Below are 14,243 nucleotides of genomic sequence, written 5' to 3'. Positions count from 1 at the left end.
TTATTTATTGACTTCAAGAGAGAAAAAGAGAGACTGGTCATGGAATGACTGTTTATAGCTACGACAATGTGATGATAACCGGAACTAACTTGTATCATGGATGTTTCATGACATAAATGGATAAAAAGCATGCGGTGCTGTTCTGTAATCAATAAAAATTTGTTAGTGGTACAAGAGGAAGAAAATTATTTTCCTATTCTCTGTAGGAAAATAATCAACTTTGGGGTGGTAACAGCATCGCATTGCTCATTATATGACTTTTCTGTCATTTTTATTCCCTACATAACACTCATGTTACAATATTGCAATATATACATTGTAGTAAAATCATTTTTATTTGCCTTAACTGTTACTGCAGTGTTACAGCAGTAATAATTGGACTAATGTGCAGAGTTATAGCAGTAATAATTGTACACAATGCTGTCTGCAAATCAGCTATTATTCCTTTCAAAGCCAACAAATATCACCTAAAAAGACTAAATGAAATTATTACAGAATTACCAAGTACATCTTATCGCAGTCTAAGTTCGATAACCAAAGCCCTGCATTAAACAGCTTTCCTCTATACTCTGAGGATGTACGACTGACAGAGGCTGGCTGGCGTGCGGTGAATGCTTACCCTGGTCTATATTATGCTGCGGCAGCTGGCTCATCTGACTGTGCACCACGCCTGCATAGTTCCGCAGGAACGCTTCCTCGCTCGGCGTCAGCTGCAAGAGGGGACACACGCAGCTAAATGAACAGCATGCCATGGAGAGGTTTAAAAAGGACGCAAATCATCTTTGTGGATATGAAGCTTTGTGCAGCAAGGAAAAATGTGTATTTGTTAACTGTGCTAATGTTAAGAAGCTCAGAGTTTGGCCGTGTTTGCGTTCCTACTTACATTTGATCCCATCTTCTTCAACATGAGGAGCACTCGCACCTTCTGCTGAATGTACATCTCCTCAGGAGACTTGCCAGGGGCCTCCTCCCGGTTCATCCCCCCTGGTCCTGACGCACCACTGAAATGATAACAATAATAATTTAAACAGATAACCATGGCAGTTTATTATTAGGAATACCAGATATATTTTCAACAAATTGCTGAGAAGATATTTGGGTGGTGCAACATTCTCAGGACACCATGCTAGTATACCATTTCAATTTCCCCAACTCTGATCCAATCAGACTTTTCTGGTTGCTAACCTATCATGTGATACCATCAAACTGCACAGAGCAACAGTATACAGGTGTGAATAGGGGTTACTTTTTTGCAGAGATACTCTACACAACAGTTTTAAAAAAAAAAAACCCACAACAACAGCAAAGCACAAGTCCCATGTGACCACTACTTAATAATTAGTGGCTCCTGAACCAAAGAAACTAAAGTCCTGCTTTATTTTCTACTGCCTAGAAAGACAGAGGTTCATGAAGACAAAGTGAAAGTAAATGCTACCAACAAACAAATACGTCTTACACACTTTCCCCAGTCAGCAAAATTCTTTCTTGCGGTATCAACTTTATTCAACTTTGGTCTGACCGCTGCTTTCTCTCAAAAAGCAGAAAAAATACCTCCAGAGTGGTACAAAAGAAAAATGGTTGTCCTATTGTCAGGGGATTGGGAGTTCAAATCCTGACATTGCCACACTCGTTGGTCATGCACTCTTGGTTGCAGGGATGGCATAGTGTATCTCCCCTGCCAATCAGAGTGACACTAGCCAATCGTGGGCATAATGGCTGCAACAGTATGATCTTTCATGAGTCGCATCATCCAGGTGGATGCTACACACTAATGGTGGTTGAGGAGACCCCCCCCGATACTATGTAAGCGCTTTCAGTTTCTAGAAAAGCGCTATATAAATGTAACTGTCATAATAATAATAATAATAATAATAATATTATTAATAATAATAACAACAATAATTTTCACGGTACGATAACTGTCTCAGAAAATATCACTGTTCCATGGTATACAGTTTTACACTATTATTATCATCATCATAATCAGTTACAAGGACCCTTAAAGGAATGAAAACATTTTTAATGGGAGTATGTGTAAAACGTCTCCCTTTTGAAAAAAAAATAAAAGAAATCAGGAGGAAAAAAAAAGGTAAAGGACCTGCTGTGGCTTTGTTTGGAACCATTTTCATTAGTGACAATATTGAGTCTAATATGTAAGTCACTTAATATTAACTTAGTGTTTATATGTCAGCATAGCATGTTAAATTAACTAGTGAATGAAAAATACCATCAGCTGTGTGAGCTTTTACAATAATGTCCTATGATTATTAACATATACTGTAGATGCTCAACAGCACAGCCAGGCTGCTCCTGAACCGTTAACTCACACACACTCAGATCAGGTCAGTAGCCATGTTTCCATCCACGTATTTTTATGAGAATTTTGAAAATTCGCAGAAAAATGGCTTTTTTCGATAAGAAAACATATGCATGAACTACAATGGAAACACATTTACCGAATAAATTCCTCCATGCGCATCAAAAATGTCATGTGACTTTCCCCTCAACAAATCAGGTGATTGGCTGATGTGATTGGATATTCAGCGCATGTGGCCAACATATAACGCGTGATGGCAATGCGTTTTTCTGTGGGAACTGAGGCGCATCGAGTCAGCGGCATAACTGGACTAACAAATGGACCGATCTCAGTGCACAGCATCTCAAACGTTGTTTTTGTCATTCTGAAATGCCTGAGCCAAAGTCTGTCATTGAAATTTGGTATAATTGTATCCCAGAACTGTTTCACACGATTCGCTTCCCAAATATCAGGCAGCCGCCTCAGATCACAAGACAACATGAGATTTGTAGGTGCTGTAGGCTGACTGGCATTTCTAAATTGTATGGAGTGTGTTAATATGTGTGTGATTGTGCCCTCCAATGGGTTGGCACCCAGTCCAGGGTGTTCCCCGCCTCGTGCCCCGGGTTCCCTGGGATAGGCTCCAGGCTCACCACAACCCTGTGTAGGATAAGCAGTATTGGAAATGGATGGATGGCTAATCTAACCCCCTTCCAGTAAAAAATAATTAATTGAGACATTTCAATGTCACAGTGAGCGCTTAATGTTTTCACCCTGAAGGAAAGACGTACACACGGACAAACATACACACTGTGAAGGAAGTCATGTACACCATGTAGTCATGGTGCAGGAGCAAACTAAATGGCCCTTGTCTATATTTAATATGGGTTTCTTTGAGCTCTCTGCATTGCCTGCTTTTTCTCGCTCTCTCTCTCTCTCTACCTCACTCGCTCACTCACTAATGGCCTAGTTCTGCAGCCAGACTCCCTGCGCAGCAATTTTAACGGCACAAAAGCAAGGAAGGAATGCAAATTACAGAAAAAGGATTGTGCCTGACAGGTGATATATCCAACCACCAATGTCCTTGTCAGCTTTTATTCACAACATGTCAAGCCGAAGCACTTTTCATTTAATAACATAATGGCCAAACAAAGTAGCAGCCTTCAGTTGTGAACCTGACGATTCAGATCATTTCCATGCAAAAGCACAAGCGTAGCAAATCTGTTCGAAATTTAAAAAATAAATAAATAACATTTTTTAAAAAAAGGAGTGGTGGAGAGAAAAACAGACAGCGGTAAATGTGTTTATTTGTTGAAAAATCTGGGAGAATCCATTTGGAGGCAACCTACAGCCTTTTATCTGTACAAACAGTCAGTAATGCATGTTGAAAGCTTCTCTGATGTTGGGGTTATGTTTAATTGAAAAGATGGTGCATCCCCACCCTTTTCATGACATACGGCACAAAGACGACCACACGTCCCGTACTACATGACGGTAATTCATGTCTCCTAATCACAGACTTTATGCTGGATCGCCTCGTTAGGGCATAACATGTTGTAATGTTTATTTAAAAAATGAGCAGGACAGAAACAAAAATTCCCAGGAAAAAAAACATCTCATCCGTAGGCTATGTATGAAGAAGTCACCAAAGGGCACATCGTCAAAGAGACTGCATCACATTAAAAAAAAATCTGCTCTCATCTCTGGCATTTTATAGGCAGGAGTGGGGGATGATGAATGCTGGCACAGAGAGTGAGTGCGAGAGAGAGAGAGAGAGAGAGAGAGATGAAAGACAGAGAGGGACCGACGTGTCATCTCTGCACCGCTGAGACACTGGGTACACCTTCGGGGGGGAGGCAGCTCTTCAGAGACTTTTCTCTCTCTACCTCCCTCCTTCCCTCCTGCTCATTTGATCATGTCTGGGCTCAGCGCAAGAGACGAGTTTGACAGCTCAGAGAGACACCAGAGTCTTGTACACTGTGTGCTGAAAACACAATGAGGACACAATGCAGTTTCACAGAAACACCTTTCCCCTAATCACTGTCTACAAGTCTTTCTATAAAACAATTCTCAGGCCCTAAGAAAATGAATTCATAAAGTTTACAAGCAGGTAGATTATAAGCAGTTTGACTAAAAGGCTGCACGTATAATCTGTGAAAGCTAGAGTGCTTCCTCTATTGTAGCAAAATCAGACTAGGGATGGACAAATCATTCAAATCATGGCTATTTGTGAATGATATAATTTTATAAAAAGCATATGCCTTACTGAGTTTTGCAAAAAAAAAAAAAACAAAAAAAAAAAACACGTTTATTTGTTACATTTGTTGTGAAGGAACCTCAGTCCACTTCCTAGCACGGTCTGATTGCAACGACACACATTTCAACCCTGATGCATAATGCATAGCAGAAACATGATATGCAACACGAGTTGTAGGCAACCATTTATAACGTGTAAGTTAATTAAACTGACATCTAAGGTTACGTCCACATTAATCCGGATACGTTTGAAAATGCATCTTTTTTTTGGCTTCTCCTCCACACCGAGACAACGTTTTTGTCCAGCGAAAACTGAGCTTTTCAAAAGTGCTCTCCCAACTGGATCAATTTGAAAACGCCGTTTTTGCGTTGTAGTGTGGTCTGAGAAAAAGGAGACATTCAAAAACGATGTCGTATTTTTAGTCATGTGACTAACAAGATGGTTGATGATGTTGGGCTGCAGTTGTTGTGCCTGTTATCCATTTTGATAGCGTTGTTAAAGATTAATGTCACTTTGTACAAATTAAATAGACGGAAAGCAAACAAACGCAGGAGAGAAACGATGAAGGACAAAGATTCCTACGTTTTTATGTGCGCTCAGTATAGGGATGTAAGCGTTTTCAGACGTTTCTGTGTGGATGAGCAATTTTTGGAAAACGTTTGAAAACGCCAGTGTGTACGGAGAGCGTTTTAAAATGGAAATGCAGTTTTCAGATCTATCTGGATTAATGTCGACGTAGCCTAAACTGACAAGAAGAGTCTGACAGACAGGCCTGCACTAGGTAAGATGGATTCTAGAGATCAAAAAATAACAATAATAAATTTAAATATAAATAAAGAAATAAAAATAAATACAAAAAGAGAGAGAAAAAGTGTCTCAGCTTGGAAAACCCTCCACCAATTCTGACTGAAATATATTTCTCTTGTGCATGTATATCAACTGCAAGCAGCATTTTAAATTCTGGTCATCTCCAGAAATAAACAAGCAGAACTCAATGCCATCGACAGCGATGCCTCTGCCACTAAGTAGTCTAGTCCTTTTTGTTACTAATTTGTATGCCTCAGTTACCCATAATATATATATATATATATATATATATATATATATATATATATATATATATATATATATATATATATATATACACACACATATACACACACACATACATACATACATACATATACACACATTATATATTTACATACACACAATACATGGCCAAAAGCATGTGGACACCCTCTTAACTGCTGAGTTCTGGTATTTCAGCCACACCTTTTGCTGACTGGTAAAATCAAGCACACAGCCATGCAATCTCCACAGCCAAACCTTGGCAGTAGAATGGGTCATACGGAACAGCTCAGTGACTTGAAACATGGTACTGTCATAGGACCATGCATGGTACCGTCATAGGACCATGCAAACTCACAGAGCAGAGCAGTCCGTACAAATCTGATGAAACCGAATTACTTAGGCTTATGTTCACTTTGCTACAGCACATAACTACAGGGTGTCCCAAAAGTCTCCATACGTAGGGGATTATGTTTGCCAGCACCACATTGGTTGTGCCTTCGACAGTGGAAGTTTGTGGACGTCCACTTCTCGGTTGGTCCACAAAACACTTCCAGTCTTTATGAATTTGTTAAGTTTGGCGACAGTGTTGTGTGTGATGTGTTTGCCACGTTTCCTGTTAAAGTCCACTGGACACTTGTGACAGCTTCCCGATCCAGCCATGAGAATGATCTCAGTAGATTCTTCTTTTGTCAAGGGCATTCTTAAAGCGATCTGAGGGAAACATATATATAAAATATAAACTAAGTATGAAAGACATTTTGCTAAAAAAAAATAAATAAAATAAAAAATGGTAATTTCCCCTGTGTATACAGAGCTTTTGGGACAGCCTGTAGATCAAAGCCTGACATTCACCGTATAAGGAAATTACAGTAAGCTAGCAAGTTTGTGGACGTCTTTCGAAATGCACACCGTGTTTGTTAAAATGGAGGCAAGATTTGCAGATTTGCAACAAACACTGCTCATCTGTGCTCTACAACTGTTCTGGTCATTAAGGATGATCTGTGCCCTTCTCCTCTCTCACTGAGGAAAGTACAGTTCTGCAGCTCTGGATGTCTTCCGACAGGCAAAACAATACCAGACATAACTAAAGACTTTTTACGTGAGTGACTCCTGACCTGTAATAAGCAGAGGAAGCAGGAAATTCTGGCTTCTGGAAAGAAAATTAGATATAAATAGCACTGGTATTCATGGAGATGAACTACTACATAATATAAACCAATAAATAAAAAAAGAAAAGAAAAGAAGAAGCAACGAATCTTGTTTGAGCTTTTATTGCAGCACAATTAAAGATGCAGTATACATATTATTAGAGGTCTTGACAATAGCCCTGGGCAATATGATGATATTGAGAGAAAATATTTCACCAAACACTTTTTGGACACATTGCTGGTGTTAAAAGTATTTTTTAAATAATGATTACAAAGTGAAATTGTTTATATCCTGATATATCTTGATATATTAGGTTTACTGACAAGCTGCCAGCAATATAGTAGTAATGCATTAAAAAAATCTATAAATAATAATAATGCATTTATTCATTCTATTTAAAAAAGAAAATATATAAAGAGACATTTTAAAAAATTATACTGAAAAAAACTAACATTTTAAATCTATAAGATTTTTTAGTATTTTACCATTTTCCCATCATTTTATAGTTACTTTTTTAATTGCTCAGCTCAGCTACATTTTAGATTTAGAAATCTAATAATACAGCCTTACTGTATTAACCTACTGTATATTGCATTGAATATTATGTATGATAGAAACGTCTTCAAGTATTGTGATATAATATTTCGAATCACTTCACACCCTCCACCCCTACTTGATAAAGAATGAATAACTATGACGTGGCCTTGATGTGTATGTACTTTTCGACACCCTAAAAAACATTTAGTCTGCACCTAAAAACAATCTTGTAAAAAAACAACAAAAAAAACAAAAACCCATTTACACGTTTACTCGTGCAAAATCTTCTGATCTTAACAGGAGTAATAAAATTCACTTCAATTTGCAGCTCAGGAAAACCCCTCTGCACAGCATCAGTAGAAAGCCTGCTATAATCCTCACCTGAACCTCAGGAATAAGAAACCTATTAGACAACAGATGAATGCGAGAATTTAAAAGCAGCGAACTGAGAAGGGGTTGAACTTAATCCCTTAGCCGTGATCATGCTTGTGCCATTATGATTGCGAGATCTGTGGCACATCAGTCTATTAAATATCTGTTTATCGTGATTAATATCGCACACTCTGGCTACAGTTTTCCACGCCTTTTAATCTGGAACAAAGATGAGCTACTGTGCTATAAAAAGAAACGTACCAATGATAGAGTGCTTTAGGGTTAAAGATAAATAGCGCCTAAACCGATAAGCCACTAGAGCTATAGAGTTTATTACTCACACTGCTCATAAAGACTGAGCTACTGAGATAAATCACAGCTTAAACCCTAATTGGATTGGGTTAGTTTACCACAGGGGCGTCTGTAATAGAAAATTTTTTATTAAATGACCACAAGAGTTGGTATGTTGGTCATATGTTGACGCTCCATTCACAACATGGCGTGCAAACAGTCGAAGAAGCACTGGAGTAGAGAAGAGACGCTGGCTCTAAGGGCGATATAATATCGATAAATGATTACGCGATACACGTTTCTGAGTTATCGTTGGTATGGTGACGCATTTGTTTTTTTGTTTTTTTTACATTTTCAGTAATTACAAATTAAATGGTACTGAATGGATGACATTGATTTGACATCATAAAAAAAATCTTTCATCTTTGTAGGCATTAAAGAAAAAGTATCACAAACTCCATTTAACTTTTTTTAATTTGTTTATTTTACTACTGATTTGCAGACAGTTCGATAGCTAAATTACATATATTGTGATACGCGTCATGTATTGTAGAAATGTCAAGTTCAAGCCCTACTGACTCTTATTTCACTTTGCGGTGAACAAGGGTTCCAGCTAATTTGAAAATACAATAAAACAATGATCACAGAGTTTACATGAAGCATCCACTTTTTTGTTTCGTGACTCAGAAAATATTTAATATCTGGGTGAGGGTCACCGATACACGCATTACCAGACTAAATACGGCAAGTAGCAGCGGTCATACCCCCCCGCCCAAACATAGAAAGTCAAGGACATGTACATCTGGACGGGACTAAAATGATCAGAAGACCTCAGAGATTGGTGAAAACCAGTAGGTAATATGGTCTGTAACTTTCTCAGAGGACGGAGAAAAACAGTGACAGTGGAAGACCTGTAAAAGGATTAAATGTAAATGTAATCCTGTCTGGATAGGTCTTTACACAAGATGGCTCTAAAGAGAAACTACTAAACTCAGCTGAGTGAGACAACCTATACTAATCTTTGGACATGTTCACATTTTTGGAGGCTAATGGCTTCAACTCGATTGGTCACTTGCCGAGTGATTATTAAAAGTGCATCTGTTACACGGTGAGCCCCGGTAAGCCGAGAGCTGGACTCATCGACTGCACTGTAGCATTGAGTATCCAGTCAGTGCAATGTGATAAGGTCTTGCATGTGGCAGGGTCACAGAGGTCACACATTAGCCCTGCAACCATGTAACTCGCTCGCTTCTTTATACAGCCAAAGCATTTAGTGCAGTCAGCATGACTTTTTACGCCGAGCCTTAAAGGAACATGCCAGCGTTTTTCAGACAAATCCCTATCCACGGAGAAGAATTCCAGAAGTTTTATCTGAACTGACAAACACAACTTTCTATACCGCACTACACTTTCATAATCTCGGAATCGCTGTAATACTCATCATAAACAACTTTTAACACGAAAATAAACATGAGAGATGACGATCATGTGACTTTGTGACTGGTGGGGTGAAAAAAAAGAGCTATATAAGAAAAATGTGGAGGAAGAATTGATTTGGGAGACGTGGGCAGAGATGACCGTCTATTCTGCAAAGAGAAATGGAGGCATAGTGCAAAGAAACTTAGCTATATTTTTTATGTGGGTCACCACGAACTGTTTTATTTGCTGTTCCTAACAACATTTGTTATTGACAAATAACTTCTTATAGAAGCAATATTATTGCCGCTTCTTCTCTGACTCTCATTGGCTGTCGGTCATGGCTGTTCTTGCTATGTGTTGTAGAGGCACTCGCGCTATAAGATTCATCGCTGAGAAATTCAAACATGCTTAAAAATATGGAAGCATCAACCAACATTGCATCTCTGAACCGCTCTAACAGCACGATCGGTCACTAGGAGGAATGCACAAAACCCCAAGTCGCTGAGCTTGGGGCTGGGGCTCTCTACCAATCCCAAAAATTAAACTCCAGCATGGAAATCAGGACTAAAATATGAAAAGGATGTATTTGTAAAATAAAATCTTAATCTGAATAATTTATCCTTTAAAAGGTGGAACTACTTTTTCAGGCAGAATTAGAATGACTGTTCCTGTGTTCAAATATTGAATAATAAGAATATTATCGAGCTACATAAGAGCTTTGGTAGAACACTCTCTCATGTCTGTCTCATGCTAATACTTGTATTGTTCAGAGTGTAAAAGTTTGAATTTGAGCTACAAAGCTCAAATACAATTTGGAATACAATTATAAGCAAGTTTTAATTCGACAGGTTTTCTCTTTTTTTTTTGTCCACTTGACATTTAGTCAGTCACAAACAATGAAACGATAAAGCATTAATCATTCTCTTTAAACCCCTACATAAGGACAATACTCATCAGCTAGTCAAGACAACACAAGCCAGAAGCTAATGCGTGCTCGTTATCTGAACTTAGTCACGTTTCAGGTACTGTGTCAAGTGGACGTCTAACTTGTGAGAACGTGAACTCGCAATTGTGACCAAAAGTCAGAATTCAGGTTTAAAAACACTGGAGCCTCCTTTCAAAATCCCAAGAATGCAGACATACTGTAAAAAAGTTTTAGCAAAAAAAATTCATAAATCTTAAATTTAAATCATATTTTTAATATGAGATTATTAGAAATCAATTATAATATTATTCAGCCTGTTAAAAGCTTTCAATAGTCTAATACTATTGTCAGATCATTTTACTCCTGTCTATAAAGTAATGCTTAAAATTTGAAAATGTGTCAATAATGACTATTTTACGCTTGAAATTTTGTTGCTGTTTTTTTTTTTTAAGTCTATAAATAGGTTTAATAAACATATTTGGTTCATTTTAATCATATAATAGGAACCACTAGATACATTTGACTATATTTTTCACATCATTTTCAAAGAGCTAAAGCCAAGTTATAACTCTATAAAACATGCAGAATTCAGATGATGCTGATTTATGAGAACGGCCAAGAGTGCCTGTGCTGTCCTGCTTTTCTTTTTAATGAGGTCTCATGAACTTTTGAGCTTTGGTGTTAGCATGGTTAGCTGCTCAGGAGTTAGCTAGCATTACATACATTTATATAAAGGAGGTTCATCGAAACATTGCAGTGCATTACCCGACTCTCTAAGAGATAAACAATGTCTGACAGGAGACCCACGTAAACACAAATAAGCACTCCGTGCTATAACAGTTTTCCAAATGGGTTTTCTCCACCACTTCAGACTTGAGGCTATAGCTTAAAAATTGTTTTCTACACATCTTTTAAAAATTGACTATTGCACCTTAAAGGGAATGCATTGCCACATGTAATATAATTGGGAAGAAAATTGTCCAAGTAGGTCTTCTTTTTGGTAAATGGCTTCAACTTTCCCAAACTCATTGGGAGGTTTTCAGCTGAACAAGTTTGTCCTGACATAGCGTCGTTATTAATAATAGTAAAATGTTATGAGACGGAAATAAAGGTCACACATCCTGAAAAGCTAATCATGTGCACATAATAAATCTGTCAACAGCTAAACCATGTCATCCCTCCTGGAACAGCTGGGAAAGCCACACTCTCCTACACACCAGCACCAGGAAATAGGACAGGAGATCTTTAACTGATGTGCTGGGGAAATCTCTTTTGTGCTGGAAAATTTTACTGACTGTTTAATTTTAAAAACAGCAAGAAAGGGTTCATGTAGAAAGAATGCACCAGGTATAAAACATACTTCTTTTAATATCAGTGTTAGAAAATAATAGATTTTGGATACACGATTGAGTTTCCCAACAACTGCCTTATGTATAATACTTGTTGCACATATGCTACAGAATCAACAGATAGAATAATATATTTTGGCACCTCTGCTTCGTGAAAACATATTACAGTATAACACTGTCGATTTCTTTTTTAAAATTACGTCCTAACCCTGCCTTGGTGCCTACCTACAAAGATAATGGATAAGGAAACAAGTAACATCTAACAAACACAGTATGTGTCAGTATGTCTGAAGAAGTCCAAAGAAAATTGTGGCTTTAAAGTGTGATTTTCTCAAACAATGAATGTCACAATGGACAGATGCCTAATTAACTCAGTTTCCAGATGTCAAAATTTCCATGATGCTCCTATTAGAGATCGACCGATATTGATGTTTTTTTTTTATAACCGATACCGATTATTTGCATGTTTATGTGCCTGATAACCCACATGAAGAACTGCTATTTATTTATTGTTTTACTTTTGTTTTTAACACAATGATAACACCATCACTGAACTGAACAAAACGTTTTATTTATAACAATTTTGTTAATTTCACTTCCTCCTTGCATACAAAACAAAACTCTTATTTATACACCAATAAAATAGAGGGGTCTGAAAGAGTGCAAAAAATTCAATAAAAAATGTTCAAATTTATGTGCACTGTTACTAAAGTGACTTTTTTTTTTTTTTTAAATAAAAGCATTGATGAGGTAAACATAGTACGTGACTGTGAGTTTGTCTCTATTTCTTAGCACCAAGCTGCATAAACTACATATCAAGCATTTATGTAACACATCTGTCCCATAATGGCTGTTATGTTAAATAAAGTTTATTAATTAAAGCAAAGCAAGTATACTTTACCTGTGTACAACTTTGTTGACCCATTTCCCCTCGGATTTGGTCCGGCATGCATTTCTCAAAATTATTTGATTCGAAATGTGAAGGATCTGGAGAGATTCTGTATGGAGGAATGGTCTCAGATCTCTTGCCATGTATTCTCCAACCTCATCAGGCATTATAGGAGAAGACTCCGAGCTGATATTTTGGCAAAGTGAGGTAGCACAAAGTACTGACTAAGAGTGCCAATAATTGTTGCGCACCTATATTTAAATTTATTTTTTTTTTCATAAACCTGTGTTGTGTTTGCAATTGTTTGATATCCATGAGAGAAGAGTATTTGTGACTATTAACAAAAGGTTAAACAACAAAGAAATATTTATCACAGCCTTCTTTGCTCGTATTTTCCAAGGGTGCCAATATTAGTGGAGGTCACTGTAGATCAGTTATTATCTTGCTACTAGTACCCCTGTAACTTCTGCACAAACTTTTAAGGCTCCTTCATCAATCCTTTTTCATCTTTATATTTCATTAATGTACATAAACTTTAACATACAGTGTGTATATTATTTATAGCAACACTGTGCATACTACTTTCATTTACTTGTTTTGCTCCAATATATACAGAGGGGTTTTTAAAACATATTTTTCATATACTTTATCAATGCAGCCCTAATTTTATAGCGCTGTTTAGAGGGAACTTCCAAGTCGTGATGCAGAGCAAGCACCAGCTGGTAAAAGCTTCAGCTGAACTGTCGCATGTTTGAGAAAAGATTGTATTGTAATCTACCGCTAATCTAGCGCTTCTTATGTACAGTACGAAAACAATGGTTGCTGTATCTGGCCGCAATGATGATGAAGCACATGGTGAAAGTGCGACTGAGAAGTAGGTCACGAGTCATTAGCAGTATGCGAAGAGTATGTGAAACATGACCCTGTAGAGGGATTTAACCAAATGCCAAATAATCATAAACTCCCTTCCTGCCGCACTGCTTCCAACTTCCTGTCACTGACTACTATTTAATACGACAAATATTACATTATATATAATATATTAAATATTCATCATAGTTTTCTCTTTTTTTCCCCCCACTAGAAGATCCAGACCACTGGGTCACTGTTTAATTATCATTATAATCAATTCAGTTTCTAAAAGGAAATAACTTATATAATAAATAACAGAGAAGTGATTCATTATGGAGGCTTTTGAATTTACACACCGAGTTATGACTTTCTTCAACATAGGACTAATTATACAGCAATAAAAGATATACAGAGATACCAGTGTGAGTCCTGAGAATGTATTTGATAAGAATCAGTTATTTTTAACTGGAGAAATAAAAAATAACTGCAATACGTAACAATGTGTCTTGCACTTGAGTACTCATCATGAATTACAATAGAAACACTACTGCAGTGAGTTGGTCCCGTTGGGATTTCACTGCCGAGGCTGAGAGAGAGAGAGAGAGAGAGAGAGAGAGAGAGAGAGAGCGAGCGAGACAGAGAGAGAGAGTAACACTTACACTCTATAACAGGCCTGTGCAGGATTCATGCAAAAAGAACAGTTAAAAACAACCAAGTTTCCAATTTGAATAACTGGGTCTACACTGACGGCGTTGGAAAGAAAGAACATAGCTAAAACACCTGGAGATCAAAATAGAATAAAATAATAGGTGGCACCGTGCAGAACAAAAAAC

General features: G+C 37.4%; 1 protein-coding gene across 1 annotated transcript in view; it reads right to left on the bottom strand.

Moving 5' to 3' along the window:
- ctnnbip1 (catenin, beta interacting protein 1) overlaps positions 1-14,243 on the bottom strand; it is a 38,123-nt gene that overhangs the window by 16,861 nt on the left and 7,019 nt on the right. Inside the window, exons 2-3 of the mRNA XM_053643274.1 lie at positions 884-1,001; positions 620-710 (exon numbers count right to left, since the gene is read on the bottom strand). Coding sequence (XP_053499249.1) covers positions 620-710; positions 884-979 — 187 coding nt within the window. The 5' untranslated portion in view covers positions 980-1,001. The remainder of the gene's footprint in view (positions 1-619; positions 711-883; positions 1,002-14,243) is intronic.

The sequence above is a fragment of the Ictalurus furcatus genome, chromosome 15 (genome assembly GCF_023375685.1).
Source record: "Ictalurus furcatus strain D&B chromosome 15, Billie_1.0, whole genome shotgun sequence".
NCBI classification, from domain to species: domain Eukaryota; kingdom Metazoa; phylum Chordata; class Actinopteri; order Siluriformes; family Ictaluridae; genus Ictalurus; species Ictalurus furcatus.
Note: the sequence above shows the minus strand (reverse complement) of the source record. Positions and strands in the feature narration are given on the sequence as shown.